Raw genomic sequence first — 18339 nt, forward strand, 5'->3', positions numbered from 1 at the left:
ACACCCTGTGAGGTGGGTGGGGCTGAGAGGGCTCTCACAGCAGCTGCCCTTTCAAGGACAACCTCTGCCAGAGCTATGGCTGACCCAAGGCCATTCCAGCTGGTGCAAGTGGAGGAGTGGGCAATCAAACCTGGTTCTCCCAGATAAGAGTCCACACACTTAACCACTACACCAAAGTAGAAGTAGATCACACACCTAATTCATCAAAGTGAAGTAGATCACACACTTAATTCCAATAACCTGGCCTCAGACTGTGAATCAAAACACCTGCACAGTACAGAAAGGGGAGATGAATTTATAAAGTTGGGGGGATCCAAAATGAGAAAAACCGGGACTTTTGACCCACTGTAAGCCAAATTGCCCTCAAAAAAAGGTTGGGGAATTTAAAAGGTGGGCAGCTATGGCTCAGTGGGATACAGAACCAATGTATACAGGAGATGACCTCCAGAAACTCCCTCTTAAATGATGAGGAGACTAATTAAGGTAAAATAATTGATTTTTATTAGAAAAATAGAACACACATACAAGGCAATAAATCCATACAACACTCATAAAGACCTAGGAAACTAGACATGAAAATGGATAAGAATAACACAGCGGTAAAACACAGACAAGGGGATACTTTACCAATCGTCTTCATTTGATGCTCCAATAGCGACAAAAAGGAATGGGGTAGCAGGGCACGGCTTGGTGGCCCAAAACTGATCAGGTTGAAGGGGTGGATCAGACAGCGTAGTAAACTCTCATTATCGTGAAATGTAAGAACTAAAGTATGGGCATGTACTGGTTTTACCTCAAAGTTATCTATATTGAAAGAGCCCTGAGGCGCAGAGTGTTAAAGCTGCAGTACTGCAGTCATAAGCTCTGCTCACAACCTGATTTCGATCCCCGGCGGAAGCTGGGTTTTCAGGTAGCCGGCTTGAGGATGACTCAGCCTTCCATCCTTCTGAGGTTGGTAAAATGAGTACCCAGCTTACTGGGGGGAAAGTGTAAAAGACTGGGGAAGGCAATGGCAAACCACCCCATAAAAAGTCTGCTGTGAAAACGTGAAAGTAACATCACCCTAGAGTCAGAAATAACTGTTGCTTGCACAGGGGACCTTTCCTTTCCTTCTTTTTTTCCTATCTATATCGAGTTACCTCAGAAATTTCAACCCCTGATTTCATCTGACCTTTCCTGGTTTAAGTTAAAGGGTGATCCCAACCTTTCCATCAGGATCCTTAGCTTACCCTGCAGTAAAATATCATACTAACAAAGGGGGTAGGGCAGTTTAAGTGGTTTTAGTGCACTCATCACTAACTTGCTTTAGAAGTAAAATTGAAATATATAGCCTTCACTAACTTCAGTGGATCTTCTTCGTGGTCTCTGTGCTTCACACTCATGGGATAGAGTGCCTGCGCCGATCCCCAGATCGTACCTAAAAAGCCCGGGATTTTTTCACTCTCGGCACAAACGGGCATGCGCAGGCATCCCAGTGCGCATACTCGCCGGCGCCAGCATGAGGATCCCGCCAGTTCCTTTCTGACCGCTGCGCTGAGAGGATCTCCTTTCGTGTCCCCGGTCAGTAAAGTAATCTTACGATTGCTTTTTCTTGTTGTATATAGCCTCTTTGTTAGTTAGTTGTTAGATAGTTAGTGTTGTTAAAAAAAAATTGTTGGACTTGCCCTTCGGGGCCCAGTTTTTCCCCTCAGAGACTTTCCTGGGTGGGTTTTTTCCTTGGCGTCTATGGAAAGACGTTGGGGTTTTTTTAAGATGTGCCGCTCCTGTGGGAAGAAAACTGCCCCCCACCGATGGCCATTCCCTCTGTCTTCTTTGTTTGGGCGAGGGACATCGTGTGGAATCTTGCTTGCACTGCCTGAGTTTTTCCAAGCAAACTCGCAAGAATCGAGCGGCGAGGCTTTCGGCTGCATTGGTAGAGTCGGCACTTCATCGTCAAAAGATGGCATTGGGCCCATTGGTACCGATGGGAGAGGCCGCGGCCCCGACGGTCACATTGGCTGATACATCGCCGATCAGGACCGAGATGCTAGTCGAGCGCGGGCGTTCCACAAAGCGACCTTCTAAGGGTCAGTGGACATCCCAGCTAAAAAGTGTCGGGATGATTTGGGGACCCGGTCATCCGCACCAAGGAAGGTGAAATCTAAGGAGAAGCGGAAGAAGAGATCATCTCACACTCCTTCCCCTTCTCATGACGCTTCGACATCGATGTCGACTGCTCCACCGAGGAAGATCCTGGCGTCCCCACATCGTAGCCCTTCGGTGTCGAGAGGCACTGCTTCGCAGCAGTTGCGTCTGTCGGCATCAGAACAAGAGATTGACCTCACTCAGCGCTCCCATTCTTTGGATTCGAGGCATCGCAGTGAGAGCAACTCTGTCTCGGAGGTGGAGGTGTCGGCACCGATGGTCCTGTTGGCACCGCTGGATCAGGCAAGAGGTCAGAGAGAGCTGGAACCGACCATCATAGCTCGCCGCTTCCCACCGCTTCCACCGTGGGAGCAGTGCCAGTGGCCTCCCTACGCCTATCCATACCTGCCGTACCCCCCTGGGGAGTATGCAGATTGGGACCAGCAATCTGAGGCATCCCATATGTCAAGGCTTTCCCAGCACTCTAGGCAGCGCCCCTCGGCATCAATGTCTGTCCCGCCCGAAAGACGCGGCGTGGTGGTGGAGGAAGTCCAGCCTAGGTCGTCGGTGTCGATCCAGTCACCCGTCAGAGAGTCAACGCCAGTGCTCTCGGAACATTCTTTGAGGAGAGAGTCTTCATCGTCGGACTCCGAGGTCGGTACCAACGATCTGGACAGGGCTTTGGAACCTTCGCCAGTGTCTCATACCGCTGAGGATCTTCCCATTTCACCATCGGAGGATCTAAAGTCGTAAAAGGACCTGGTGAAGAGGATGGTACTCTCCCTCTCCCGGTGACACAACCACAACCCATTGTAGACGACACCGTATTCCATATCATGCAGCAGGATACGTCTACAGCGGTTGCCCTGCCTGTTACGAAGGTCATTTACAGGCGGTGAAGGAGCCCTGGGCGAAGCCTGCTTCTACACTTGTGTCATCAAGAAGGTTGGACCACATGTACCGCGTCCAAGAGGCTGGTGTGGAATTTCTCTTCACGCATACAAAGCCCAATTCAGTGGTCGTATCCTCCTTGTCAAAGGCCCGCAAGACGCACTCCTCTCCACCAGACAAGAAGAAGCTGGACAACGTCGGGAGGAAATTTTACTCTGCTGGGGCGCTGGGAATAAAGGTATCTAACTATGCTGCGTGCATGGCTAGATACCAATACTCAGTGTGGAAACAACTTGCCCCCCTCTTGTCTTCCGTGAGTGAGGAGAAGAGGTCTGCTGCAAAGAAGTTGCAGAAGGAAGGCTTTGCTGTAGCCAAACAACAACTGGCTGCAGCAAAGCATATGGTGGACATCTCAGCAAGAACCATCACTTCTGCTGACTGCCTCCGCCGCCACTCCTGGCTCAGGTCAACGGCCCTCCAGAAAGAGACCAGGGCCTTCGTTGAAGATCTGCCCTTCGAGGGTGAAGGCCTCTTCAGTTCGACCACCGACAATGCTCTTCAGGAAATGGATAAGAGCATAAAGACCTCCAGGAACCTGGGTGTCCCGGCGTCTTCCAGAACCGCTAAACCAAAACAGTAGCACAAACCCTGGGCCAAGAAACAATATCAAAAGTTTTCCCTGGAATAGCAATGGAGACCTCGGTCTGCCCAACCTGAGAGTAGGTCCCCATACAGGAAGAACAATAGAAACCTCTACGCTTCTGCACAGACCACTGGCAAGTCCAGGGCACTCGCCCTCAAAAGCAGGGCCTTTGACTTTCTGGTAGCACGTGTCACCGTCCCCACTTCTTCTTCTATCCACCTCCGTCCATTCCTGTCGGCCTGGGAGTCCATCTCTACGGACAGGTGGGCGCTTTCCATCGTCGTGGAAGGCTACAAAATAGATCTTGCTCAGCTTTTGAACCAATCTGTGGTAATCACCACACCCTCTTCCCATCTCTGCTGGTGGAGGTGAGCAACCTCCTACAGAAACACGCCATAGAACGGGTCCCGGTGGAGGCCAGGACGGGAGGCTTCTACTCTCGTTATTTCCCGGTTCCCAAGTGGGACGGGGGTTTGAGACCAATCATGAACCTTCGGAATATGAACAAGTTTATTCTGTACCAGAAGTTCAGAATGTCCACTCTGCAAACAATACTGCCCCTCATCAACCAAGGGGACTGGATGGCAACGCTGGACCTCAAGGATGCCTACTTCCACCTCAGCATCCATCTTGCGTTCAGACGTTTCTTTCGGTTTGCAGTAGGTTCTCAACACTTCCAGTTTAAGGCTCTTCCGTTCGGCCTGTCCACTGCACCTCGGGTGTTCACGAAGATGATGAGCGTTGTGGCTGCCCACCTCCGGCTTCAAGGGATAGTCGTCTTTCCATACATCGACGATTGGCTCCTTGTGGCGGAGTCAAAGGAGAGTTTGTCAAACCATATTGCCACCACTCTTCGTCTTCTTCACGCCTTGGGTCTGCAGGTCATTTTTGAGAAATCACACCTTACTCCATCACGGACAGTTCAGTTCATAGGGGCGTTGCTGGAAACGAACCTTCATCATGCTTTCCTGCCTCAGCAGAGAGCAATGGACATTATCAACCTTGTCGAACTTCTGCAGAGTCGAAAGTGGGGCACGGCACGGCACAGTAGCTGCAGCGGATGCTGGGGCTGATGGCAGCGACTACAAGCGTGCTGATGTTCGTGAAGCTGAGGATGAAAGGCCGACAACTTTGGTTTCTTCGTCAGTTTCGACCGTTAAGGGACTCACCTTGAAAGAGGTTTGTAATTCCACCTGTGACACTTCAAACACTGCAGCGGTGGAAATCAAAGGACAATATTTGTCAGGGAGCTCCCTTCCACCTGCCTGTACCAACAGTGACGATCACAACAGATGCGTCTTTATGGGGTTGGGGGGCCCACATGGACGCTCTGTGTGTGTGGGGCCCTCGGCCTTTGAAATTGACTCACTGCCATATAAATTACGTGGAACTGCTGGTAGTTCATTTTGCTCTTCAATCCTTCTGCCCCATGGTGGCGAGGAATGTTGTTGCTCTGCCTACGGACAATACCACTGCCCTGTGTTACATCAACAGTTTATCGACGGCTCTGTGCGCTGGCACTGGAACTGGTCGGAGTGCCTGGACCACAACATCTTTGTGAAGGCTGCGCATCTCCCAGGGGTGCTCAATCTGCAAGCAGACTCCCTCAGCAGGGGTGCGGCTTCCCCGCACGAGTGGGAGATACAGTGGCGCTTCCTTTAACCCGTGTTTCAGCTCTGGGGGTATCCTCAGGTGGACGTCTTTGCCACAGCCGAGAACCGGAAGTGTCCTCTGTTCTGCTCCAGAGAGGGCTTCAGAGGGGACTTGGATCCAGAGTCGTTGGGAGATGGTCTGCTGTTCCCGTGGAAAGGTCGGTTCCTATATCTGTTCCCACCTCTGCCACTATTGACAAGGGTGGTCAACAAGATTGCAAGAGAGAGACCATGCTGCATCCTGGTGACTCTGTGGTGGCCTTGGCAGAACTGGTTCCTGATCTTGCTCCAACTGGCGAGGGGGGTCTTCTACCAGTTTCTGGTGGAACCGGATCTTCTGTCAGCTCAGGACAGTCACGTATTCCATCACAACGTGCCCCACCTGAAGCTGACAGCGTGGTTCATCGACCCTGTAAGTTCTCCTGAACAGCAGGAATCTGTCTACCCACGATTCTTATGATAGGAAGTTTGGTTGCCCACGTTTTATCCTATACCTTCCTCGGATGAGGAACGTAGGTTGCATGCTTTAGATGTTAAGCGTGCCTTTTTGTTTTATTTGAGTTGCTCCCAGAGTTTTCGTAAGGACCAGCATCTTTTTGTTTCTTATGCTGCTCCTAAGTTAGGTTCCAGAATCTTGTCTCAGCCGATTCGGGGATTGGCGCAGGCACTCTATCCCATGAGTATGAATGCACAGATGACCACTCAAAGATCTACAGTTACAGGTAAGCAACCTGTCTTTATTAATATAATAGGTATCCTGTTAATACAGCAAAAGTCAGTAATGGCTGCTAAAACCTGTCTTTCAATTTTAAACTCTGAAAGTTAGCCCAAAGGTGCTTGTCTTGCATAACTTTCTAAAGCCTGGCCAGCCATGGGCTTCAGAGTTTCCAAAGGTATGATATTTTACATGTGGTAACAGTCAGATGGTGGTGGCTGCTGCCAGCCAGCAGTACAAATAAGGATGAAGACCTGACTGCAGCCTGAAGACTTTAATTGCCAGTGTTCCACTGCTGCATTGCAGCTCTCTTAACATTTTGTTCTTATGAATCTTAAATCTTAAATTTTACATTTGTTTCTAAATATATTTCTGCTTTAGTTTAAATTGAAATGAATCTTTTTATTTAAAAGTAAAAAGGTTTCGCTAAAACTTCCAGTGATTTGCAGTTTTTTAATTCTTTTCTGCAGACTTGCCAGTTGTTTATAAATGCTGCAGTAGACTCTCCAGCCATTGATTACCATGTATCTTTGGCCCAAAGTGCTTTACAAATCTGTCTCACACATCCAGAACTTCAAAATGAAATCTGTTGCCAGTTGATCAAACAGACAAGGAGAAGGCAGCCCCCGAATCAGACAGGACCAATCCAGGTACTGAAGCATTTTTCTAACAAAATACTTAAAACACTAACTTCAGTAAACCTGAAGGAAATCTTGCTCTAGGAAATCAATAGAATGCAAATACTGTTGTTTCTTTTTATTTACGTTTTATTTAATCTTCTTGCTCTTATCAATAGCCTTTTTCCCCATCTAGTTGCAGCCAACTTATGGTGATTCCATAAGATTTCCAAGGCAAGAGACATTTAGAAGTGGCTTGCCATTGCCCACTGCCCACCTCTGAGTAGCAATGGTATTCCTTGGTAGTCTCCCGTCCAAATATTAACCAGGATCGATCTTGCTTAGCTTCCAAGATCTGATGAGATTAAGCTAGCGTGGGCTATGCAGGTCATACACTGATGTGGACTCTTGCTAATCCAAGGGAAGTGAAATACTTGTTTTGATCCCTTCCCCCACCACTTTTAAAGAGGCAATTGTGCTATGTCCCTGAGTGCTGGCTGTTTCATATGACCATTGATACCCAATTGAAATTGCTGTGCCTGTTTTCTCCAACATATGGTATGTGGTTATATATATCCATTACCATGCATAAGACAGCGTATGCCATAATAAACAGGTCATAATTTTAAGTCTGTAGCATTATACAAAAAAGCATAAATCTTGGCGAAGCAGGAACTGCACATGACCACAGCAGGCTGCAGCTGTTCCAGTTATGTACACTGATTATGTTATGTACATTGCTTTCTCTCACCTAAGGCTAAATGAAAAGAAATGTATTTACCTGTAGCATTTGTGTAAATGCTAATCCATATGACACGTCAGTCAAGAAATTTAGAAAATTGTCTAATACTATTTTGTACAATATTATATATAGAAACAATTTATTTTGCACCAGAAGCCGCATTAGATTTTCTTTTATACAGCATTTGCATGAAACCCAAACAAAAAAAACTACAATGGTTAGCTTTTGTTTCAATTATTAAAATGGCTGAAAAGAAAAATATATTAACCAGTTTTAATAATTCATCAGGTTAGGAGTCTGATATTTTTAGGGCAGCTATAGTATATATATTAAAATGCATTTTGATATATTAGTGCCTCTTTTACCTCCATCTTCTGTCCACCCTACAGAGTTCACATAACACTGTGGCTGCCTGTGGTGGCAATATTTTATGCATTCTGCCCTAACCACACATTCCCTACACGCATTCCTAGTTGCACAATGTCTGTTTGTGCCTCAAACTTGTTTGTTTGACTTTGATGCTGCAAGAAACTTCAGACAATAATACTGTTTTTGTTCCATCCTCAGGCTTGGCAACTTTTAGCACTTTCTGTTGGACTCTTTCTTCCTCAGCATCCATTCCTCTGGCTTCTCAAGATCCATTTGAAGATCAATGCAGATCCAAGGTATACACAAACTTTACTAGAATATCAAACCATACAGAGCTTAAGGATAGTTTTCTTTAATGAACTTTCTAAAAGTAGAATTTTTTGGTCAAATAAACTAGGTATATGACCTCTGTTCTTCTAAATGTAAAGGTAAGGGGGAAATAGTACAGCGGTGTTGTCTGTTCAGATTTTCTCATCACATTTAATTTTCCCATTGCTGTTAATTTAGATACTTCATGTGGTTTTATTAGCTGAGCTACTGCCTTTGGTTGGCATTATTTTAGAAGGTTATATATAATGCTATAGCTTCATTGGATAACAATTGGATAAAATTTATTACATATATCACCCCAACCCAAGCATCATCTGACTTTTCATTTTTAAGCCTTAATTTGATCTCCACGCCTTTTTTCAAAGAGGCCAAAATACAAAACACGCTGCAATACATTATCTCCATTGAAGAAAGATGAAGGGAATGTTGGCATGTATATTTACAACACAATTATATATTTCACATTTGAAACCCTGAATTGGTGTTTGGAGTGGGAGGGAGGGATGAGAGAAGGAAAAGACAGATATAAAACATGAATATTGTGCCTATGTTCATGTTGAACTGACCTGTTGAAATTCATACTGTTCTTCATGCCCTACTGTTCCCAGAGTTCATGCCATGAGGTCTTGTTTTGTTTCTGCAGGACAGAATTTGGAAAGTATGCAATTTACTGTCAGCGCTGTGTAGAAAGAACACAACAGAATGGGGACAGAGAAGCCAGGCCTTCAAGAATGGAAATTCTTTCAACACTTCTACGAAATCCCTACCATCATTCCTTACCTTTTAGTATCCCAGTACATTTCATGAATGGCATATACCAGGTATACTTTAAACTTGAAATGGTGAACAATAAGCTACTAATAGAAGTGGGTAGTGGATATGAGTGCAGTCTTGAGCAGAGACCTTGCTTAGTCCACTGAAGTCAGTGAGCTGGAAAGGTATACCATATTTACTTGAAAGGGGGATGTCCCTGAACAGGGGTTGTTTTGTAGAAAAATAGGTGGTGGAGCTCATTAGCATAACTCATTAGCATATATGCCCCCCAGCCAAAAGCAACTCGATGCAGGAAAGGAGAGCCCTGCGTGAGCAAGACCTGCTTGGGCTGACTAGAGATCCAGCCAGCCCAAACAGGCCTCACTTGCCTGGGGCTCTACTGGGCTGCCCCCCCAGTCAAAAGACCAGCAAGCCACCTGCTACCCAAAATCACATAAGAAGTGGAGAAAGGGTGGTGCAGGCTTCTCCAGAGGTTAATAAGGACTGCTAGGGGCGTGATAAAGCCCCTGGTGGCTGACTGGCTGCCCACTCTCCTAATCCAGGGATTGTTATGCAGCTGCACCTACTATTCAATGGACAAGATAGGTGGGGAGGAAGAGGGGAGCCATCAAAAAGGTTAAGGAGCTGCACTCCTGTTAGCTCCTGTTGAATCTTAGGCCTGTCCCTGAATATAAGACAACCCTCCCAAAGAAGGGGGGAGGAAAATAACCTTGAATTTAAGATGATCCAGTCTCCACCCCTATAATTTTTGTCATGAACCAGAAGATACAAGAAGACAAAGAGGAGCTTGCCCTTCTACAGCTGGCTCTCTGGACTGCAAGCAGCCCCAGGAAGCCAGCCAAGGGCTTCTCTCTATGGCTACTGCTTCTCTCTATGGCTACTGCAGGCGTAGAGGGAGGCACCAACTAGCTGCCTCCCTAGATTGCAGGTAGCCCAGAGAACCAGGTGTGCCTGGGTGCAGTCCTCTCTCTGCCTCTGTGTCTGCTGCCAACATAGAGGGAAGCGCCCAGCTAGACACAAGGATCATATGCTTCTACTTCCGCCTCAATGCTACCACAATGTGAGTATGACATCCACTAGCTGGCTCAATGACTTCAAGCAGCCCAGCAAGCCAGAAGTGGGATAGGGGTGGCCAGGGCCGGCTCACCCACTAGGCAAACTAGGCGGTTGCCTAGGGTGGCGAAAGGGTGGGGGCGGCAAATTGGGCTCCCCCACCCCCCCTCCTGGTGCTCCAGGCAAGCACCTAGTTTGCCTGCCTTCCCCGCCCCTCACCACTACTGCCGCCCGCCACCATTGCTGCTGTCGCCTGCCCCTCCATTCCCTTCGCCTCCCCCCCGTGGCTCCCCCCCCCCACGCTGCCTCTGGGAGAGAGGAGTCAGTGGCAGCGGGGGTTGCCCTTTCAGGACGCTCTTTCTGAGAGCCGGTGAGCGTGCCCCGCCCCCGCGGCGCGGTTTTAGCCGAGTTTCAAGTGTTCAGCCGGGGAGGGGGGGACTTTAAAGAGCTGGAACACGGCGCTAGAGCCAGTTCCAGCATTGAGAATGACATCGGGGGAAAGGGTCCGAAGGGAGGGAGGAGGAGGTGCAGGGGAGAGGGGGGACGCGGAGGGGAGAGGAGCAGGGGTGCTTGGCAGGGGCGCCAGGCAGCGAGTCTGCGTAGGGCTCCATAGGGCGTTGGGCCGCCCCTGGGGTTGGCACACTTCTCTTTCTGCTCCTGTGGCTTCTGTGGAAATAGAAGGAGGTATCCAGAAGCTGACTTGCTAGACTAAAAGCAACCTGAGTGGTGGTGGAGTAATGTTCCTCTATGCCTCTGTTGCTTCTGGAGCCGGCTCTGAGATCGAGAGAGGAGAATCCCTCCCCTTCCCAAGAATATACCCAAATGGAAGATGACTCTCCCCCCTTTTTTTGCAAAGCCCCCAAAGGAAAAACAGCTGTTTTCCTTTGGAGTAAATATGGTTAACTACACTTAACATTTTACTGAAAAGAACTGTGCAGGTGTAGACATCCCAAATATTTGGAAGTATGTGGTCCTTATTGCCTCCTTATCAGTAAACACTGTCAGATTTGATTAGCTTTTCAGAACAAGTAGGTTTTGATGAAAACTACTTACATATGTGGAAACATTTCATTTTTTACCTTTGTTACTATATTATCATTAAATACTTGAAAGAGGAATAACTGTTCGCCTTTATAATTGACATTAAATACACAGATCAGTTTGCAGTAAATAGAACATGTGCAAAACTATATAATAAATTTCAGTAGGTTAGTGGAGCTCTTCATGCAGATTCATAAGCTCTTTCTTTCTGATGGCAAAACAGTTTCTCATTCTTCATGGATAGTATCTCAGAAGTACCAACTGAGTGGGTTCAGACATGCTTAGAAACAACAGTTGTATGTTTTTTCTTTCAATAGGGGAAACTTGCCTTACTTTCACCTTCATTTGTATGGGCTTATGCCTATTAGTGGTTTTGGTGCTGATGGTAGTTTTGTTCCTCCCTCTGTCAGCTTTAGAAGGGCTGTTTATCTTCATTTGATACTTTTAAAAATAAAGTGCTACTACTGAGAGTGTGTGAGACATGATGATCACAGCTGCCAGCCAGCTGGGTCTGTGCACAGACAAATTCTGCTGCTGAATGATTTTCTAAGAGCTGGTTCCTAGAGAGAGATAATTATATCTGCTATTAACATAGTAAACATGCTTAGATAACATAGTGATTGCTACTTTTAAAATACATCTGTGTGCCCCTTTTTTTCAAAGTGGTTGTTTATTTTTAAAGTTTATTGCTCAAGCCTCTGAGAGAGTTCCCTTTTCAGTAAAATGTTAAGTGAAGTTAACCATATTTCCTCCAAAGGAAAACAACTATTTTCCCTTTTGGCGCTTTCCCATTTCATGTTGCATTTGTTTCTCTCTAGGTTGTTGGATTTGATGCTTCCACCACAGTAGAAGAATTTCTGAATACACTTAATCAAGACACAGGAATGAGAAAACCTGCTCAGTCAGGTTTTGCTTTGTTTACTGATGATCCTTCTGGCAAGGATATAGAACATTGTCTTAAGGGAAACATCAAGGTAAAAAAGCCCCTCTTTAATGAGTTCCTTGCATTCATAAATATCTCAGTTTTTGTTGTTGTTGTTGTTCAGTCGCACAGTCGAGTCCGACTCTTTGCAACCCCATGGACAAAGTCATACCAGGCCCTCCTGTCTTCCACCATCCTCCGAAGTCTGCTCAAATTCGTGTTTGTTACATTAGTAACACTGTCCAGCCATCTCATCTTCTGCCGTCCCCTTCTTTTGCCTTCTGTCTTTCCTAGCATCAGAATCTTCTCCAGGGAGTGCTCCCTTCTCATTTAGTGGCCAAAGTATTTGAGCTTCAGCTTCATCATCTGACCTTCCAGGGAACAGTCTGGGTTGATTTCCCTTAGGACTGACTGATTTGATCTTCTTGCAGTCCAAGGGTCTCTCAGGAGTCTTCTCCAGCACCACAGCTCAAAAGCATCTATTCTTCCGTGCTCGGCCTTCCTTATGGTCCAGCTCTCACAGCCATACATAACTACTGGGAATACCATTGGTTTGACTATATGGACTTTTGTTGGCAGTGATGTCTCTACTTTTTATTATACTACCCAGGTTCGCCATAGCTGTCCTCTCAAGGAGCAAATGTCTTTTAATTTCATGACTACAGTCACCATCTTCAGTGATCTTGGATCCCAGAAATGTGAAGTCTGTCACTACTTCCATGTCTTCCCCTTCTATTTGCCAAGGTGTGATGGGGCCAGATGCCATGATCTTAGTTTTTTTTATGTTGAGTTTCAAGCCTACTTTTGTGCTCTCCTCTTTCACCCTCAACAAGAGGTTCTTTAGGTCCTCCCCACTTTCTGCCATTAGAGTAGTGTCATCTGCATATCTGAGGTTGTTGATGTTTTTCCCGGGAATCTTCATTCCGGCTTGTGCTTTATCCAGGCCAGCATTCCGCATGATTTACTCTGCATATAAATTAAATAAGCAGGGTGACAATATACATCCTTGTTGAACTCCTTTTTCTATTCGAAACCAATCAGTTGTTCCATAGCCCGTTCTGACAGTTGCTTCTTGATCCTTATACAGGTTTGTCAGGAGACATGTGAAGTGGTCTGGTACTCCCATCTCTTTAAGAACTTGCCACAGTTTGTTGTGATCCGCACAATCAAAGGCTTTAGCATAGTCAATGAAGCATAAATAGACGTTTTTCTGATACTCTCGTGCTTTCTCCATAATCCAGCGAATGTTGGCAATTTGATCTCTAGTTCCTTTACCTCTCTGAAACCCAGCTTGAATTTCTGGTAGTTCCTGATCAACATACTGCTGAAGCCTAGCTTGTAGGATCTTTAACATGACTTTGCTGGCATGTGAAATGAGTGCAATGGTGCAATAGTTCGAACATTCCTTGGCATTACCCCTCTTTGGGATTGGAATATAAACTGATCTTTTCCAATCCTGTGGCCACTGTTGTGTTTTCCAAATGTGTTGACGTAATGTGTGCATCACTTTAACAGCATCATCTTTTAGGACTTTGAACAGCTCAACTGGGATACCGTCATCTCCGCTCGCTTTGTTGTTAGTAATACTTTCTAAAGCCCATTTGACTTCACACTCTGGGATGTCTGGCTCAAGGTCATCGATTTCACTTTCATGGTTTTACACTGACTTTAATGCTAAAAATACAATTTTTTTATTTAAATATTTTGATTTTTAACTTGTTCCTTATTAAAGGAAAAGAAGAAAATAAACACAGAAGTTGTTTGGGAATGTCAGGGTGTTTAATAAAGTTGATCAAAAGTAGTCAGGAAATTTAGAAAAATATTTACTTGAAGATTATTTTTAGTGACCACAGTTTATTATTTTTTATGATCATGGTTTGTGCATAAGGCAACTCCCTCTGTGATTTTGCACTGTAGTGCTACACTTAGAATGAGGAAGGTCTGACCACTAGTTCCCTTGTGGGAGAAAGTAATACTATGTGGAGACTCTCCATGAGATAGCACCAATCCGTGTGGCAAGTTCCTTGCCTTCATAAGGTGTAGAAACTGTAGTACATCCATCATGCAGAAGGATTTCCAGGGAAGCTCCATGGTCCTAGTTGTCAATAGATCTTGCTGGTACTTCTAGTCAGATATCCTAAAACTGCAGATTAAGACTTTGGTGACTATTGGGGAAAAAAGAGAATCCTAATAAAGATATACAAATTCTCTTGTGGCATGTTTGTGATTTTTCTTGTAGATCTGTGACATTATTTCTAGATGGGAACAAGCCTCCAAAGAGCAGCATCCGGGGAAATGTGAAGGCACAAGAACAGTACGGCTTACTTATAAAAACAGGTAAAAGAGAAAATAAGAGCCTTGAAGGTAGTTCATCTGGTCAAACATTCTTTTTCATATAGTGACCAACCAGCTGCCCTAGAGGGCCAACAAATTGGGCATAAGAGGCCAAGGCTTCCTAACACTAAAATTCAGAAGGTGACTGCCTCCGAGTTCGGAGGTTTTCTGTAGGTATCATGGCTAGTAACTTTTGATGGACCTATCCTTAGATAATCTGTCTAATCCCCTTTTATAGCCATCTAAATTAGGCAGGCAATAGATGCTGGAAATGAATTCCACAATTTAGTCATTGAATTAAGAAGTACTTACTTGGTCCATCCTCAGTCTATTGCCTATCAATATTTGGATGCCTCAAGTTCTAGTATAATTGGAGATTAAAATATATCCATTTTCTTCAGCCCATCATAATTTATCATGGCCTGTCAGGTACAGTCCCCATCAAAGACAACTTCAATGATGAAATCTAATTAGGTTTTATTCATTAAATGAAGATGTTACAGGCCCAAGACTTTGTCTTGGTGAGACTGGGGCACTCAGGCTCAAGATTACAATTATACCCTTGGGTCCAGACCATTGCATGTTTAAAGCGCTAGGCACCTTTTTCTCTACATATAAAGCATACCCCTTGCCCCCCCCTTCACTGTTATCAAGTCCAGTTTAAGCAGGTTTCCTCAAAAGTGAAAGTCTCAGGGTGATAAAGTTACTTGTGTAGTGTTACAGACTTAATACCTTAGATAAGCTAGCAAGCTTGTTAAACATACCAATTCTCCTCTACAGCAGTTCCCACTGCATCATTTGTCTAGACTCCAAAATGGATGTACTCATGGCAAACTGAACATCCTTTAGCTGTTCAGTCTTTCCTCATGAAAAAGGTGTTTCAATCTCTTAATCATGTTAGTTGCCCTCTCCTACATATTTTCCGCCTCTGCAGTATCTTTTTAAAATAGCATAGTGATGGAGTGTTGGACCAGGGCTGCTTTCACACTGGGGTGAATCTTCTTCGTGGTCTCTGTGCTTCACACTCATGGGATAGAGCGCCTGCGCCAATCCCCAAATCAGTACCTAAAAAGCCTGGGATTTTTTTGCGCTCGGCACCAGCGGGCATGCGCAGGTATCCCAGTACGCATGCTCGCCAGCACCAGCACGAGGATCCCGCCAGTTCCTTTCTGTCCGCTGCGCTGAGAGGATCTCCTTTCGTGTCCCCGGTCGGTAAAGTAATCTTCGAATTATTTCTTCTTGTTGTATACAGCCCGTTTGTTGTTTTCTTAGTTTAGTTAGTTAGTTAGTTGTTTAGATAGTTAGTGTTGTTTAAAAAAAATTGTTGGACTTTGCCCTTTGGGGCCTGTTTTTCCCCCGTTTTCCCCCTCAGAGTTATTGCTGTGTGGGTTTTTTCTTGGCGTCTATGGAAAGGCATTGGGGTTTTTTAAAGAGGTGCCATTCCTGTGGAAAGAAGATTGCCCCTCCTGACAACCACTCCCTCTGTCTCCTGTGTTTGGGCGAGGGACATCGCGTTGATTCTTGCTTGCACTGCCTGAGTTTTTTGAAACAGACGCGCTTCGATGTCGATGTCGGCTGCTCCACCTAGAAAGGTCTTGGCGTCCCCGCATCATACCCCTTAGGGTTCGAGAGGCAGTGCTTCATAGCAGTTGCATTTGTCGGCATCGGAGCACGAGATCGACTTGACTCAACGTTCTCACTCTTCCGGGTCCCGCCGTCGGAGTGACAGCGGCTCTGTCTCGGAGGTAGAGGTGTTGGCACCGATGGAGCCGGCGGTACTGCTGGATCAGGCGAGGGGACATAGAGAGCTCGAGCAAACCACTGTAGCTCATCGTTTCCCACCACTTCCACCGTGGGATCAGCGCCAGTGGTCTCCCTACGCCTATCCATACCCACCGTACCAATGGTACCCTCCTTGCGAATTCTTCGATTGGGACCAACAGTCCGAGGCATCTCACATGTCGAGAATTTTGCAGCACTCTTGGCGTCGCCCGTTGGCATCGGTGTCCATCCTGCTTGAGAGACGTGGCGTGATGGTGGAAGAGGTCCAGGCTCGTTCGTCGGTGTTGATTCAGTCACCTGTGAGAGCTTCCACGCCGGTGCTTTCCGAACACTCGATAAGGAGGGAGTCCTCATTGTCGGATTCCGAGGTCGGTACCGACGAGCTGAACAGGGCTTTGGAGTCTTCGCTAGTGTCGCATACAGCTGAGGATCTTCCCATTTCACCATCGGAGGATCTAAAGTCATATGGGGACCTGGTGAAGAGGATGGCACTCTTCCTCTCCCTTCCGGTGACACAACCGCAACCTGTCATAGACGATACCATATTCGACATCATGCAGCGGGATACGTTGATGGCTGTTGCCTTGCCTGTTACGAAAGTCATCCTACAGGTGGTGAAGGATCCCTGGGTGAAGCCGGCTTCTACACCTGTGTCATCCTGAAGATTGGACCAGGTGGGCGGTGGCAGCAGCAGTGGATTTGGCGCCGAAGGAACAAACTAACCTTTTCTTTCCCTGTCTCACCTCCTCTCCGTGGCTAACAAACACCATAATAGGTATTTTTTCTTTCTTTTTGAAGTATTTTACTTTTTTCTTGTTAAAGAACGCTGAAATGCGATTTAAAACACTGTATCTCTAGCCGAAGGGCGTGGAAAAGAGAGGAGACGGAAAGTGATCACCCTGTTAGTGCAGAAGAATATTTGGAGCTACAAGAGTGGAAAGCCCTCGAGTTAGAAAGTAAATTTCTTGAAACTTGCCCAAAACTAAAGACTTGCTCAAAACATTGCGTGTAAATATTGCTACGTGTAGTGGAGATTGGATGGGAGAAAATGTATAAGAACATAAGAACATAAGAGAAGCCATGTTAGATCAGGCCAATGGCCCATCCAGTCCAACATTCTGTGTCACACAGCGGCCAAATATATATATATATATATATATATATATATATATATATATATATATATATATACACACACACACACACACACTGTGGCTAATAGCCACTGATGGACCTCTGCTCCATATTTTTATCTAACCCCTTCTTGAAGGTGGCTATGCTTGTGGACGCCACCACCTCCTGTGGCAGTGAATTCCACATGTTAATCACCCTTTGGGTGAAGAAGTACTTCCTTTTATCCGTTTTATAATGTTAAAGAAGATTTGATTTGTACTAAGGATTAGGTGGATTATTCTTTTGGACTGAGAACTGTAAAAAACAGTTAATAGTTCATTAAAAGACTGTGTTCAATCAATATAATATAAGTAAATTTGGAAGAAGAAATTTAAAGACTAGAAAGACAAAAAGGGGGCAAAACGGACAAAGAAGAAGAGGAAGAAAGGGGAAACAGAAGGACTGAAGGAAGAAAGAAGAAGAAAGAGAGGGAAAGCAAGGAACTGAATGCTGTTTGTCTATAACTCTATAATTTATAAAAGTGGGTGAATGTATGTGGGCCTATGTAAAAGTGTATGGCTAATGAGAAAGGATTCGGATGGAAAATGAATGAAGAAGTGAGTGTATGTAGTCTGTAAGAAGTAGTGAGTGGAGTGTTTGAAGGGGTTAAGTGGTGCAAGAGGAAGGCAAATAATGAATAATTATTGAAATCAATTGAACACGAACCATTATTGCTTGGGGAACAAATTGATTTAGACTAGTTGGTAAGGGGATACTAAATCTCTGTATTGGGGTCTTCATTCTATATTAGTATAAAATAATTTAGAATTCTCCTGCTTAACTCAAAGATAGAGGGAATCATGTCGCAGGATGCTCTCAAAATATTTCAGTCATATTTTGAAGACTTTTTTATGGGGACATTAAATCAGATGCAGAACAATTTAATGGAACAGATAGGGGGATTAAAATTTAAGCTTGATGGATTAGAAATTGGATTGAAGGACATAAAAACGGACATGACAAAGTTGACGCAAACCAAAAATTCTATTGATACAAAACAAATACTAAAGGAGCAAGGTACAGGAGACTTTGAAATTAAACAGGAAGAAAGAGAGAATAGGATTACTAGATCAGACATAGATATGGTAAAATATACTTCAAGATTTTTAAGTATACCAGAAGAAATAAATGAAGATTTACTTTGTTTAGTAGCGGAAACATTGGCCCCTATGCTGGA

The 18339-nt window shown here is 45.2% G+C and overlaps 1 protein-coding gene across 1 annotated transcript in view; it reads left to right on the plus strand.

The window, feature by feature from the left end:
• The window catches only part of PLEKHH2 (pleckstrin homology, MyTH4 and FERM domain containing H2), a 176536-nt gene that overhangs the window by 102146 nt on the left and 56051 nt on the right, over positions 1–18339 (plus strand). Inside the window, exons 19-23 of the mRNA XM_060247539.1 lie at positions 6496–6675; positions 7952–8049; positions 8727–8904; positions 11770–11925; positions 14113–14210. Coding sequence (XP_060103522.1) covers positions 6496–6675; positions 7952–8049; positions 8727–8904; positions 11770–11925; positions 14113–14210 — 710 coding nt within the window. The remainder of the gene's footprint in view (positions 1–6495; positions 6676–7951; positions 8050–8726; positions 8905–11769; positions 11926–14112; positions 14211–18339) is intronic.

The sequence above is a fragment of the Heteronotia binoei genome, chromosome 1 (assembly GCF_032191835.1).
Source record: "Heteronotia binoei isolate CCM8104 ecotype False Entrance Well chromosome 1, APGP_CSIRO_Hbin_v1, whole genome shotgun sequence".
In the NCBI taxonomy this organism is placed as follows: domain Eukaryota; kingdom Metazoa; phylum Chordata; class Lepidosauria; order Squamata; family Gekkonidae; genus Heteronotia; species Heteronotia binoei.